The sequence below is a fragment of the Jaculus jaculus genome, chromosome 6 (assembly GCF_020740685.1).
Source record: "Jaculus jaculus isolate mJacJac1 chromosome 6, mJacJac1.mat.Y.cur, whole genome shotgun sequence".
In the NCBI taxonomy this organism is placed as follows: Eukaryota; Metazoa; Chordata; class Mammalia; order Rodentia; family Dipodidae; genus Jaculus; species Jaculus jaculus.
The window spans coordinates 66,206,424-66,221,764 of NC_059107.1; the positions used below are offsets into that span (position 1 = coordinate 66,206,424).

Below are 15,341 nucleotides of genomic sequence, written 5' to 3' on the forward strand. Positions count from 1 at the left end.
CACACTCCTTCTACCTTGCACCTGCCTGGTAAGGGTCTGTCCACCACAGTGCATAGTGGAGGTCAGAGAATAGTTTTGAGTGTCAGTTCTTGCTTTCTACCTTGTTTGAGATAAGGTTGCTTGTTCACCACTTTATTCTTGAGTTTCTGGGAAATTCTCCTGTCTCCATCTCCCTTTTTCCATTAGGGGCTATGGGATTACAGAAGCATGCCACAGCTCCCAGATTTTACATGGGGTCTCAGGATCTGAACTCAGGTACTCATGAGATGCACAGCAAGCACTTTAATCCACTGAGCCATCTCCTTATCCTGTCAGCCTCTTTTTAAAGAGGGCTTGCAGGAAATGGGTACACATTCACTGTGCCATTAATTTGGGTGAGTGGCCCACATTTCAGACTGATGGGTATTTAGGGACCAGAAGGAGGGTATTCCCAGTCCTCAGCCTGGCTATGCATTACAGTCACCTGGGGAGCTTCTGAAAAATACTACAGCAGAGTCTCAACCCAAACCAATTAAGTCAGAATTGCTAAGGATAAGGGTTGGACACTGTTAGCTTGTTTTAAAGATCCACACAGAATTACCACTAATTGTGTTTTTGGACTAGTAAAGGCAAGTAGTTATGTTTTCTTTTTAAAGTCTTTACCAGAGATAGAAAATTTGTTTTAAAGTATTCCATGGAGAAGAGTACTTTTGATTATAGAAGACTGGCAAAATGTTGATCACTATGAAAGCTGAATGATGGATATATAGGACTTAATTACATTATTTGCTCATACTTTTTAAAAAAAATTTTCAAGGGGCTGGAGAGATGGCTTAATGGTTAAAGGCACTTGCTTATAAACAAAGCCAGACAACCAGGTTCAATTCCCTAGTACCCATGTAAAGCCAGATGCACAAAGTGGTGCATGCATCTGGAATTTACAGTGGCAAGAAGCCCTGGTGTGCCAATTTTCCTTTTCTCTCTTTCTCTCTCCCTCCCTCTTTCTCTTTCTGCTTGCAAATAAATAATATTCTATAATAGGAATTTTTATAGACTCAACAGAAATAAATATCTGTTCTCTACTCCCTAAAACAAGTATATAAGTATAATATATTTAAAACATTAAATATTTTTTATTTTAAAACTTGCATTAAGCCAGGCATGGTGGCACATGCCTTAATCCCCACACTTGAGAGGCAGAGGTACAAGGATCACTGATGACTGTGAGGCTAGCCTGGAACTACAGAGTAAGTTCCAAGTCAGTCTATGCTAGAGTAAGACCCTACCTCAAAAAAAAAAAAAAAAATGCAATAAACTAGAGCTGGAGAGATTGCTCAGTGGTTACAGGTGCTTGCTCCAAAGCTTGATGTCCCAGATTCAATTTCCCAGTACCCAAGTAAAGGGAGATACACAATGTAGCATGTGTTTGGAGTTCATTTGCAGCGGCAGAAGGCCCTGGAGCACCCAGTTCATTCCCACTCTCCATCTCCCTCTAAAATAATAAATAAATATTTTAGAATACACCAGGTGTGGTGGCACATGCCTTTAATCCCAGCACTCAGGAGGCAGAGGGAGGAGGACTGCCATGAGTTCAAGGCCACCCTGAGACTACATAGTGAATTCTAGGTCAGCCTGGGTTAGAGTGAAACCCTACCTTGAAAAACCAAAAAAAAAGGATGCATTAAAATAAAAGCTTTGCAGGTTGGGATCAGAGTTGAGAGGCCTTTAGGCTATGTCACTGAGAAGGACAACTTGATTTGGAAACTAAAGATTCAAATAAGCAGCAAGAAACAATTCAGACCAAAGACAGCTCAGGCTTGGAGCACAATGGACCCCAGGTGGCATGCCTTCTCCAGTTGGCCACCATCTCCAATTTTTGCCATATCATATTTTCCTGAATTATGAGATTCTTTATCTACAAGTGCATTGCAGGTATGCCTGCCAGTGCACACACATACAAATGTGTCTGTATGTATACGTCATTTAAGATAGCACTGCAGAGCAGACACAGTAGCATGTACTCTGAAAACACTGTGGAAACATTGCCTAAGACTTAACAATTTGGCCTGTGGAAAAGACATGAAGGCATGCCTCAGAAGCGGGATGGTGGTACGAGGCGGGGGGGGGGGGGGGGTGTGCTGTGGCCTTAGAATCAGCAAGCTGTTCGTTTACCTAAGTGATACATGGGTTGGAAGTTGGAAGGCCTGAGTAAATAGGACAAGAGTGGAAAAAAAAACTAGCTTAAAACTTAATTAAGCAGGCGTGGTAACGCATGCCTTTGATCCCAGCACTCAAGAGGCTGAAGTAGAAGGATAGCTGTGAGTTTGAGACAAGCCTGAGGCTACATAGTGAATTCCAGGTCAGCCTGAGCCTAGAGCAGACCCTACCTCAAAAAACAAACAACAACAACAACAAAACAAAAAAAAAAAAAACACTTAACAAACAGTAAATATATTAAAAGTTCCCACGCCCTACCTCCAAGATCCCCAACTCACCTATTCTTTTCCATCTCATTGTGAGTTGATCTGAAAGAGGAACAAAAAATAATATTATTCTTGTCTTAAAGAGCTACTTTAATACACAATTCACAATTACACTACCTTCTTTGTCTCCAAACTTGGTAGGAGAGAAGTCAGAGAAAAGGAAAGAAAGAAAGTGGGTTCTATGAAAGAAATGAGTCCACTTGGAAAGTCAGATAAATATAAACATATAAAATAGAGTTCAGGGAGCAGTGACCTAGGAAGAGGAATAAGATTCTTTTAAAGAAAGGAATAAAAAGGTCTACAGGAGGGAAAACAGTCATACAATGCAATGTGATCTGGGTTATGTAGCACCACAAAGCTTTCTTCAGGTTAAGGGTAACCCTATGGTTACCATCCACATTTGCTAGGGGTAGAATGCATAAACATTTTGTTGTTTGACTCCAGGATCCAATTTTTTTTAAATTTCTTATTTATTTATTTGAGAGCGACAGACACAGAGAGAAAGACAGATAGAGGGAGAGAGAGAGAATGGGCGCGCCAGGGCTTCCAGCCTCTGCAAATGAACTCCAGATGCGTGCGCCCCCTTGTGCATCTGGCTAACATGGGACCTGGGGAGCCGAGCCTCGAACCGGGGTTCTTAGGCTTCACAGGCAAGCGCTTAACCGCTAAGCCATCTCTCCAGCCCCAGGATCCATTTTTAATGGTACAACAACTCTTCCTCTAATTATTCAGCTCTTTGAATTAACTATCTCATTCACAATCTCCTGAAAGATGTCACTACTAAAAAGTTGCCATGTAACTTTAGAATGGGGTTTCCAAACTCAGCTCATCATGAAGACAATGGCCCTATTAAAGAAATCAGGATGAAAACTAAAGTCCAGTTTTGCTACTGATACTGTGGATGAAATACGTTTTTAACCTATCCTGTCTTTGCTTAACCCCTCTGTGAAAGTGGAATAAAAATAATTGTCAATAATCTACTGAAGAAGAGTGAATCAATGAAGTAGGAATTGTAAAGCTGACTAGAGAACCTGAAAGGTGTGGTGGATGTGAAATCCTATCAGTGTGATTATAGCAGACTTTGAAGATCAGGTCTGATTTGAGGGTTTATGGACAGGTTTCCTTTAAGTCAATGTGATCTCTTCAGTGTCTCCCTCACTCAACCTCTTCTTAACCAGTTATGGACTTGAGGAATCTCACAGCCTTATAATGAACTATGAATCCTGACCATCTAAAGGAAATTCTCAAAAACCTAACCAGCTCAGAGTTTCCTTCATGGCTCAGGCCATATCACAGTATCTTACTGAGTACAAGAAGTAAACTCTCACAGTAGTCCAGAGGTACACTGTCTCAAGAATGCTCAGTCACCCAAGGTGCTATCAGCACCACCGCCAAGTTCACATACACAACAGATATGATGGAGTGCAAGCAGGCACAGTGTTGCCTCCAAATGGGAAATTTCTAGTGCAGTACTAAAACTTCTCTTCTGCAAGGCTCTCAGGAGATCAGTTTTTTTTTTTTAATTAATTAATTTATTTATTTGAGAGCGACAGACACAGAGAGAAAGACAGAGGAAGAGAGAGAGAATGGGCGCACCAGGGCTTCCAGCCTCTGCAAACGAACTCCAGACGCGTGCGCCCCCCTTGTGCATCTGGCTAACGTGGGACCTGGGGAAGCGAGCCTCGAACCGGGGTCCTTAAGCTTCACAGGCAAGCGCTTAACCGCCAAGCCAAGGAGATCAGTTTTTATTCATGAGGAAATGATGATGGTGCTTTAAGTTTTAGAATATTTGTTTTCTACGATCTCAAAACTAGTTGACTTCAAAGTTTTCAGTTGACTCATTAGACTATCCATTTGTCTTCTTCAGCCATATTTTCTGAAGGTTTACCTCCTCCAGTGCCCAGCAGGATGCCATAGTTAACAAGAATCTGGCCTGTACTACATATCTTTGGCTTCATACATAGGGCATCTCATTTCTTTATAAGGTGTGTGCCACCATGCCCAGCACCACCTTGTTTTTATTTATTTATTTGCAAGGAGGGGGAGAGAGAGAGAGGGAGGGAGGGAGGCAGGCAGGCAGAGGCACAAGAGAGAACTGGCATACACCAGGGCTTCCAGCCACTGCAAACAAACTCCAGATGCATGTGCCACTTTGTGCATCTGGCTTCACATGGGTACTAGGGAAGCAAACCCAGGTTGTTAGGATTTCCAGGCAAGTGCCTTAACCACTGAACCATCTCTCCAGCCCGGCATTTCACTTTTGACTGAGAATATTAAGTTAAAGTGTGACAGAATTTTTTTTTTTTCCAGGTAGGGTCTCACTCTAGCCCAGGCTGACCTGGAACTCACTCTGTAGTTCCAGGGTGGCCCCAAGCTCAAAGCGATCCTCCTACCTCAGAATCTTGAGGGCTGGGAATAAACACATGTGCAACCATGCCTGCCCAGCTTCTGACAGAATTTTTTTAAGTGGGTGAAAGTTTATTACTAGAACTGGTTAAGACTTCCCTACTTAATACAGAAGAGGATCAACTGCAGGAGGTGCAAGAAAAGGTGAACATGATGAAAAGACTATACATAAAAGCACACAGGGTGCTCTTACTAATAATATATGTATGCTTTGAAGAGCAATAGACAGATTGATAGATTTATATTTATATAAAACCTGACCAGTGCGGTGGACCACATCTTTTTTAATGCTAGCACTCAGGAGGTAGATGCAGAAGGGTCACTGTGAATTCAAGGCAACCCTGGGACTACATAGTGAATTCCAGGTCAGGTTGGACTAGAGCAATAGCCTACCTTGAAAAAACAAAAATAAATAAAATTAAAACAAATAAACACTGAATCTGCAAGATATTTTCCACAAATTTTACAGGAAGCATAAGTCTGTCCCAATTTTGAATGGAGCTTTAGAAACAACAGATTTTCCTTCATTACTTAAAGTACTGAATACTTTAAAGGGGAATTCTAACAGCTAGGCTTAACTTCAATGCATTTGGCTTGCTGAAAGTGAGTTAGTCATTATTAGGAAGTAGACCTACGAAGTAGGCTTTATACCAGAGATGCATGGATGGTTCATCATACACAAATCAATAAATGTAATACATTATATAAATGGATTGAAGGACAAAAATCATATGATCATCTCATTAGACATAGAAAAAGCATTTGACAAAACCCAACATCCCTTCATGATAAAAGTCCTACAGAGACTGGGATTAGAAGGAGCATATCTCAATATAATAAAGGTCATTTATGACAAGCACAGCCCACATATTACTAAATAGGGAAAAACTGGAAGCTTTTCCACTAAAATCAGGAACAAGACAAGGGTGTTCACTGTCCCCACTTTTATTTAATATTGTACTGGAAGTCTTAGCCATAGCAATAAGGCAAGAGACACACATAAAGGGGTACAAATTGGAAAGGAAAAGATCAAGTTATCATTATTTGTAGATAACATGATTCTACATATAAAGGACCCTAAAGACTCTACCAGCAAACTGTTAGAGCTGATAAACACCTACAGCCACATAGCAGGATACAAAATAAATATACAGAAATCAGTAGCCTTCCTATATGCTAACAACAAACACACAAAGAATGAAATCAGAGAATCACTCCCATTCACAATTGCATCAAAGAAAATAAAGTACCGTGGAATAAACCTAACTAAGGAAGTAAAGGATCTCTACAATGAAAACTATAAAACACTCAAGTGAGAAATTGCAGAAGACACTAGGAAGTGGAAAAACATCCCTTGGTTCCCGGATCGGAAGAATCAATATTGTGAAAAATAGCAATCTTACCAAAAGCAATGTACACATTTAATGTAATCTCCATCAAAATTCCAATGGCATTCTTCAAGGAGATAGAAAAGACAATCCAAAAATTCATTTGGAATCACAAAAAAACTTGAATATCTAAAATAATACTGAGCAACAAAAATAAGGTGGGAGGTATCACCATACCTGATTTTAACCTATACTACAGAGCCATAGTAACAAAAACAGTATGATACTGGCACAAAAGCAGATATGTAGATCAATCAAACAGAGTAGAGGACCCAGATTCAAGTCCAGGTAGCTACAACCACCTGATATTCGATAAAAATGCCAAAAATACTCATTGGAAAAAAGACAGCCTCTTCAGCAAATGGTGTTGGGAAAACTGGATATGTATCTGTAGAAGGATGAAAATAGATTCTTCTCTCTCTCCATGCACAAGAATTAAGTCCAAATGGATTAAAGACCTTAACATCAGACCTGAAACTCTGAAACTGCTAGAGGGAAAAGTAGGGGAAACCCTTCAACATATTGGTCTTGGCAAAGACTTTCTGAATACAACCCCAATTGCTCAGGCAATAAAGCCACAGATTGACTGCTGGGACCTCATGAAATTACAGAGTTTGTACAGCAAAGGACACTGTGAATAAAGCAAACAGGCAACCGACAGAATGGGAAAAAGTCTTTGCCAGCTATACATCTGATAGAGGATTAATATCTAGGATATACAAAGAACGTAAAAAAATTAAATAAGAAGAAATCAAACAAGCCAATTAAAAATGGGCTATGGAACTAAATGGAGAGTTCTCAAAAGAAGAAATAGAAATGGTGTATAAGCATCTAAAAAACTGTTCTACACCCCTAGTCATCAGGGAAATGTAGATTAAAACTACGCTGAGATTCCATCTCACTCCTATCAGATTGGCTACCATCATGAAAACAAATGACCATAAATGCTGGCGAGGATGTGGAAAAAGAGGAACCCTTCTACACTGTTGGTGGGAATGCAATCTGGTCCAGCCATTGTGGAAATCAGTGTGGAGGTTCCTAAGACAGCTAAAAATTGATCTACCATATGACCCTGCTATGGCACTCCTAGGCATATATCCTAAGGACTCATCTTATTTCCTTAGAAGTACATGCTCTACTATGTTTATTGCTGCTCAATTCACAATAGCTGGGAAATGGAATCAGCCTAGATGTCCCTCAACTGATGAATGGATAAGGAAGATGTGGCACATTTATACAATGGAGTTCTACTCAGCGGTAAAGAAAAATGAAGTTATGAAATTTGCAGTAAAAGGAATGGATCTGGAAAGGATTATACTAAGTGAGGTAACCCAGGCCCAGAAAGCCAAGCATCACATGTTCTCTCATATGTGGATCCTACCTACAGATGAGTGAGCTTCTGTGTGAGAAGGAAAAAACTCAGTAGCAGAGGCCAGTAATCTAGAAAAGAGTTAGAAATGGAGGAGAAAGAAAGGGAGTGGGTACTTAATAGGATGGTATTGTATATATGTAAGCAGAAGAATAGATTAATGGGGGTGAAAAGGCCCAAAATGAGGTCTGGGGAAGAGATTGAGTAAAGGAAAGGTAGAGGGACAGCTAATCAAAATCTAAGCAGATATAAATAAAACATATATAATCCTACTTTTTTGGACAATGGAACACTCATGAGCCATAGATTGTTGCTAGAAAATTTTCAGTGCCAGGGATAGGATATCTTCCAGTGTGTTGTTGGCCAGGGAGATCCCTGATGCCCCCAAACATTATAGGCCATTGCCTAAGCCCTTGGTTTCCCAACAGGAATAGATGGTAAGACCCTATTGCTGAAGACTCCACATACTTGAGCTGCAAAGCCACTGAGAAATCCTGCTGGAACTGAGCTGATAACCTCCTCCATGTAGACCAGCTGACAGAAAGCTGGAAAAAGCCATTCTGCATGCAGTTCAATGGGAGAAAGAGAAATCACCAGTGAAGATACTCATCAGTGGACACTGCAAGCCTTGTAATTGGCCAGCCAGGCCAAATGAGCCAACGGGTGCAATAGTGGCACATCTGTTATGGGGGAAACCAACTGCCCTCTAATTGGACTGGAGGCCCACTCCATGGGAAGTGAATACATCCCTGATACTGTAAACTTAAAACAGGGGTAGTCATGAGCCCTAGGGGTGTAACGTCTGCTGTTGTCTGGCCAAATGTATATAGTATGCTTATCAAACTGCCCAGTAAGCACTTCTGTTAATGTTCACATCCTTATATTAATGCTACTCTCACTTTTGGTTGAGAATCTTCTCTTTTCAGATGGCAGTGACCTTGGGACGACTCAGAAGGTATCATGGTGATGGAAAGAAATGACCGCAGTGCTCAGTACTGCAATATCTGTTTCACACCTTCCAAGGCACAGGGTCTAATGTGGAAGAGGTAGTGGAAAGAATGTAAGAGCCAAAGGAAGGGCAGGACTCCATACGACATGTTCCCTCCAGACACAAAATGGCCTGGATATTCATGGCCTCACAGTGCCTGATACTACCTGCATAAGTCCATCATAAGAGGAGGAAAAGATCAAGACATCAAAAGTAAAAGAGGGACTGATTGAAATGGGGAGGGCATATGAAGGAGAATGGAGTTTCAAAGGGGTAAGTGGGGGTTGGGAGGGTATCACTATGGGGTGTTTTATAATCATGGAAGTTGTTAATAAAAAAATTAAAAAAGAAGAAGTAGGCCTTTCAGAAGTGCTGAGCTCAGACTATCTGCAACCTCCAGCTATGGGTAATCATGTACGTATACATAGGTGCCTGCGTCAAAACCATTCTCCATGTGATCACTGAAGATTTTATCATTCTGGAGTCACTGATAAGGTTAACCTCATCATTTAATACTTATACCCTAATAAAAAAAATAACTAAGTCGCACTGTAGTACATCAGGAAAGAGGGTAAAATCCTTTGGTTTAAAAAGGCTTCTCATGTCAGGTCAGCTATAAAACCATTTATAAAGGGACATGATGGCTAAGTCATGGACTTCCTCTTTCACATGAATGCAAGAGCCTGCCTTACTCATGTAACAAGACACATACACACACAAAAAGTTCTAACTGAAGTGCCCAACTTTTGGACAATATGACACGACATTGTCATCTGCAAATGTGTTGGGCTATACTCATAGCTAACTTTCCTGGGACACAGTATGGCCCATGGGCTGCAGGTTGGACATGCTTGTTTAAACCTGGCATAGTAGCATGTATATGTAGTGCCAGCTACTTCTAAGCACTGAGATAGAAGGAATGTTTAAGCCCATGCGTTTAGAACCAGCCTGAGCAACATAACAAGACCTTGTTTCTTTTTTTATTTCTTTGGAAGTCCTGGGGATTGAACCTAGTGCAAGCACTTTAATACTGAGTTACACTCCCAGCCCCAAGATCATGTCTCTTAAAAACCAACAATATACCAGGTGTGGTGATGCACACCTTTAATCCCAGCACTCAGGAGGTAGTAATAGAGGGATTGTTATGATTTTGAGGTCAGCATAGGCTAGAGTGAGGCCCTGCCTTGAAAAAAAACAAAAAAACAAAACAAAATGAAACAGAAAAAATAACAAAATATAAAGCACATGGCTGGAAAGATGGCTTAGTGGTTAAGGTGCTTGCCTGAGAAGCCTAAGGATCCAGGTTTGATTCCCCAGAACCCAGGTAAACTAGATGCACATGATGGTACATGCGTCTGGAGTGCATCTGCAGTGGCTAGAGGCCCTGGTGTGACCATTCTCTCCCTGCCCCTCTCTCTAATAAGTAAATAAATGCAACATTAAAAAAAAACCTAAAACACTGGCTGGAGAGTTAGCTTAGAGGTTAAGGCACTTGCCTGCAAAGCCTGATGACTTGGGTTTGATTCCCTGGTACCCACATAAAGCCAGATGCTTAAGAGTTCATTTGTAGTGGTTATAGGCCCTGGTGTACCCACTCCCCCCCCCCATTAATATCTCTTCTATCTCTATTTCTCTCACAAATAAATAAATATTTTAAAAAACCTAAAACACAAAGCTCCTGGTTTCAATTCTAATTACTATTATTATTATTATTTTTTTTTTGGTTTTTCGAGGTAGGGTCTCACTCTGACTCAGGCTGACCTGGAATTCACTATGTAGTCTCAGGATGGCCTTGAACTCTCGGCGATCCTCCTACCTCTGCCTCCCGAGTGCTGGGATTAAAGGCGTGCGCCACCACGCCCGGCAAGAACATACATTCTTATGTATTTGAGAGAGAGAGGCAGAGAAAGAGAGAGAATGGGCATACCAGGGCCTTTAGCTGCTGCAAAAGAACTCCAGACGCATGCACCACCTTGTGCATCTGGCTTACATGTGTCCTGGGAAATAAAACCTGGGTCCTTTAGCTTCAGAGGCAAGTACCTTAACTGCTTAACTCTCCAGCTATTTTTCATTTCCTTTTCTTTTTTAAAAAAATATTTATTTTACTTTTTATTTATTTGAGAGAGAGATCAAGAGGATGGGCCTGATCTTTTTTATTGTTCAAAGAGAATTACTCCCTCAGACTCTACAAGTAAAAAAACATAATATTCTAACCTAAATGAACAGGAATAAGTTATTATCCAGGACTCATATAAACCAGCAGTATCCCATCCCAAGCCCTTATGTCAGTTCAAAATCCTGATCACATGGCCTTGAATACAAGGCTGTTTCTAACCAAGGATCTATGGAGACTGCTCACTGGTCAGGTGAGGACACACCAAGCAGGCTTTGAAGGAAGTGCTAATGGAGATAAAAAAAAATGTCTGCTCTTATTTCTGGTGCTTCCTCCTCTCCATCCACAGGTTTAACAATGAACTCTGAGAGAGAATAACACCAATTAACTTTTAGTCAAGTATATGGACAGCTGCCATAGGCCTGTCTTTAAAGCTGAAAAGCAAACCAAACCTTTTAATGCAAGTGACACAATTTTCCCCAAAATCGGAAATTGTGGCCACTTTTCAAGAATAATGTTGGTTACTACAGGGAAAGGAAAAGATTCCATTTCCGGGTTTGAAATTTCAAGCTATCATTATTCTTCTTCCCTAGTCATCTCAGACCAAACCCCTTTTCTTGAGCAATGTCCACTTTCCTGTGCCCCACTATCCAACAACCCCTGCCCATACGTTCTTATAAAATTTAGAAGAAAATAAAGTGATAAATCTTGACTAGTAACATGGATAGTTCTTCTCAACTCAGGGGTGGACAATAATAAAGGTAAACATGAACATTCTTTTCTAGAAAAAAAATAAACAGAAAGGCCTAGGAGTTTAAGCAAAAAATGTGAAAAAGTAGGCTGGGGAGATGGCCCAGTGGTTAAAAGTACATGCTTGCAAAGCCTCCAAAGCTGCACATGTAAGCCAGAGGCAAAAAAGTGGTATATGCATCTGAAGCTTGTTTGCAGTGGCAAGAGGTTCTTGCATGCCCATACTTTCTGTCTGCTATAAAATAAATCAGTAACAATACTTTTAATGCAAAATGTAATAATGTAACAAAATGCAATGCCCCTTGTTTTGATAATGTAGTACAATATACAATATAACAAGTCACTGTTAACATTCTTCTTAAAGGGCCTTAATACTCATGTGCAGAACTATTGACTATCAATCTTCAGGTTATGGAGACAAGGGGACCAGGAAGGGAATCAATCACCTGGCCCATCCCAGGAGCATGACAGAGGATGCTCCTCACATCCTGTGAGTCCATCAACACCAAGGACCAATGGGTTAACTAAGGACAGAAGTCAGGCAAGAAGGATGCATGAGTTTTGGGTGTAAGAGGGAACTTCCTGGGGTTAGTGTTCTGTATTAGCCCACAGAGGCTTCCCACATAGTAGTAGTAGGGAGCAATTCATAATAGGGAGGGATCATGATTTGAAATCAATGATGAAAATGTCAATGATCTTAACTTACTGACATGAAATATAACTGAATGGGTTTAATAAAACAGAATGACCATTTTAAAGGCAAAGAGGGGGGAAAGAGGCAATGACAGTGATGAGACATTTTTATGGAGAAAGACCCATACTTTGAGCCATAAGATGTAATTTCATTGACCACTGAAAAAGCATTCACAGCTTTTGAGAACTGTAAAGCTACCATGAAGTTGAAACACATTAACATTCTAATGTTATCACCAGAAGGTGGTTTTAACAAAACTCGATTATTCATCTTTGCCATTACAAACAGCTGTAACACCTACACCGGGTTGGATTTTTTGTTCATAAAATCTTCACTATAAGAAGTAAAACATGGCTGGTTGGGGAGATGGCTCAGCAGCTAAAGGTGCTTGCTTGCAAAGTCTGCTAGGCCAGGTTCTATTCCCCAGTATCCACATAAAGCCAGAAGCACAAAATGGTGTATAAGGCTGGAATTCATTTGCAGGAAGCCCTGATGCACCCATTCTCTCTGCCTCTCTGCTTCCAAATAAATAAAAAGGTTTTTAAAAAAAAGTAAAAACACAACAATAATGTCCAGCATTTTGAATTACAGAAAACTTGTGCTGAAACTGCTGTTTCTCAAGAAGGCAAATTATTGTTGCTATTGCTAATCCCACTTGAAATTTCCACAGATTTTTGTTCAGAAAGGATGAAGAGAGAACTTAAATTTAAAAAAGGTCTTAACAGGGCTGGAGAGATGGCTTAGTGGTTAAGGCACTTGCCTGCAGAGCCAAAGCACCCAAGTTCGATTCCCAAAGACCCACGTAAGCCAGATGCACAAGGGGCACATGCATCTGGAATTCATTTACAGTGGATAGAGGCCCTAGTGTGCCCATTCTCCCCCCTCCACCTGCCCATTTTTTTCTCTCTCAAATAAATGAAAAATAAAATGTTTTTTAAAGTTCGTAATAAAATGCAATTCCTATTTTTCTTTTTAGCCCCTCTACTTAAACAGAAGAGCTCGCTCCTAATTGCAATGGCATAAGACCAAGTGTGCTTTACTGAATCACAATCACCACTCATGCATTTTGGTAGGGTTATGACCACAGCAAGCAACTTGCATTCTGCTATTTGTGTTAGCTACAGCACGGTCCCCAAGAGAAGAAGATCTAGTTACCTGCTACTGCTGTTGTTCTTCTTGGATTTGTTTCTCCGTTTTAAGGAATCTCTGTCCTTGTTACTATATGGTAACATGGAGGCATACCCATGTTCAGCTTCTAGAAAACCGGAGAATCTAGTTAATGCATAGGTCCAGAACATCTGATACTCTCTCCCCGTCAGTGTCTCCTTTTCCACATATTTATTTACCTTTAAAAGACTTGTAAAATGGCTAAACAGAGTAAGGTAGAATTCTGAGAACAATGCCTGCTTTTTAATTGTGGCATGTCCTCAGTTCGGAGCAGGTGTAAGAAGATTCCAGCTGCTCATTGTTGAGACAGACAGCAAATGGCTCAGGTTGCCAGGGTCTGCCCGGTGGCAGGGTCCAGCGCACCATGAGGGTTCGGTGACCATGCGGGGCGAGCCAGCAGTTGGGGACACCAGCAGGTGGGACTGTTCCGCTCCGGCTTTTGGGGCGGCGGCCCCACTCCGGGCGCGTGGAAGCCTGGGGGTTGGGCGCTCGCGGCCGAGCTCTTGGAGCCTCTAACCCCCAAGCGGCCATCCGCCCTCCCGGGGACAGGTCCCCGGGACCCCAACCCCTGGATCCAGCCCCGTGTACCTCTCTCCCGCCGTTCCAGGTAGTCGGCCGCCTCCAGCAGCATCTGGATGTTCATCCGAACTGCCGCCGCCATTCTGCACCCGACCGAGCGGTGGGACGAACCCTCGCCGCCCACGGGCGTACTGCGGAGCCGGGGAGAGAGCCACGGGCCACCACAGTCACCGAGAGGGGCAGGCAGCCAGCGGCCGGCCGACGCCGTGACAGAGCCCCGCGCCTAGCCGCAGCCGCCGCGAGTGTTTATCCCCGACTCACCACCGCCCGCCCCTGGCCTCTTCTCTTGACAGGCCCGTGTCAGCGGGGCCTCTCATTGGGTCCCCCAAGGGATGCCCCACCTCCGGCCGTACGCGATTGGGGAAGCACGCCACAGCCCCACCCCCAAAGGCCGCCCCTCCCCCCGCTGGCCGTGCTTGACAAGGCCAGGACCCCACCCCCTGCATCCTATTGGTGGCAGGACTTGAAACTCCGCCTCGTGCTCCTACCTGTCTTTTATTGGTTCTGTACCGACAGCCCGACCCCCTTCCGGAGCTTTCTGCACTGGGCGACAGAAGTGGAGAGGGAAACCACCTGGCCTGCGCTCTATTGGAGGACCCATCGGGGACCTCCCGGCTACGCTGACGTCACCGCCTCCGGACCCAGCAACTCCGCCCCAAGGGGGAGCGTACCGCGGTGGCCGGGGCCGAGCCCCTGTCCTTGCTGTGGACCTGTTGTCCAACCTGTCTCCCGGGAAACTCGGGGAGGGAGCCGCCGGGCGTCGCTCGGACGGAAGACGGACACCCAGCGTCGTCTGGTCGCGCGTTCTCCAGGAGGGACTTGGCTGCGGGGCGGGAGCCGAAGAAGCCTGACAGCAGGGAAGGGCTGGGTGCACAAGGAACTGCTTAGAGGCGCTCTCCCACCGCGATCCCCCAGATTAAAAGGCCAGAACTTCCCCTACCCACAGAATAAAGCTGAACCCCATGATTCTTTGTCTATGTGTCTTTTAGGTTCTTTCAATCCTATATGAAAAGATTCCCAACAACCTTTCAAATCGCTAGGCTGCAAACGCTGTCGGTGGTACAGGCACGAAAGCTTTGCAGAGCCAAAAATGTAAAGGATTTTCCCCCAAAGCGAGTGAGATTTTTGAAACGAAAGTTCTGTAAAGGCCCCTAAGTGTACACCCCCGATTTAGAAAAGAGTAAAGCTGACTACAGAGTTAATTCCAGGTCAGCCTGGACCACAGCGAGACCCTACCTCGAAAAACAAAAAAAAAAAAAAAAAAAAAAAAGAGTAAAGCTACTAGTAGGTAGACGGTTCCCCAAACTGAAGTGAGTACATATCTTTTAAATAAAACTTAACGGTATTGCCAATGTGTCGTAGTGGCTTTTATGTTCAGGGTAATTTACCTACTCATTGTTTTTAATCATCAGGAGTACCCCAGGA

General features: G+C 42.8%; 1 protein-coding gene across 1 annotated transcript in view; it reads right to left on the reverse strand.

The window, feature by feature from the left end:
• Mxd1 (MAX dimerization protein 1) overlaps window positions 1-14,121 on the reverse strand; it is a 32,394-nt gene extending 18,273 nt beyond the window's left edge. Inside the window, exons 1-3 of the mRNA XM_004668320.3 lie at window positions 13,926-14,121; window positions 13,326-13,425; window positions 2,475-2,504 (exon numbers count right to left, since the gene is read on the reverse strand). Coding sequence (XP_004668377.1) covers window positions 2,475-2,504; window positions 13,326-13,425; window positions 13,926-13,998 — 203 coding nt within the window. The 5' untranslated portion in view covers window positions 13,999-14,121. The remainder of the gene's footprint in view (window positions 1-2,474; window positions 2,505-13,325; window positions 13,426-13,925) is intronic.
• Window positions 14,122-15,341: the final 1,220 nt, after the last annotated feature.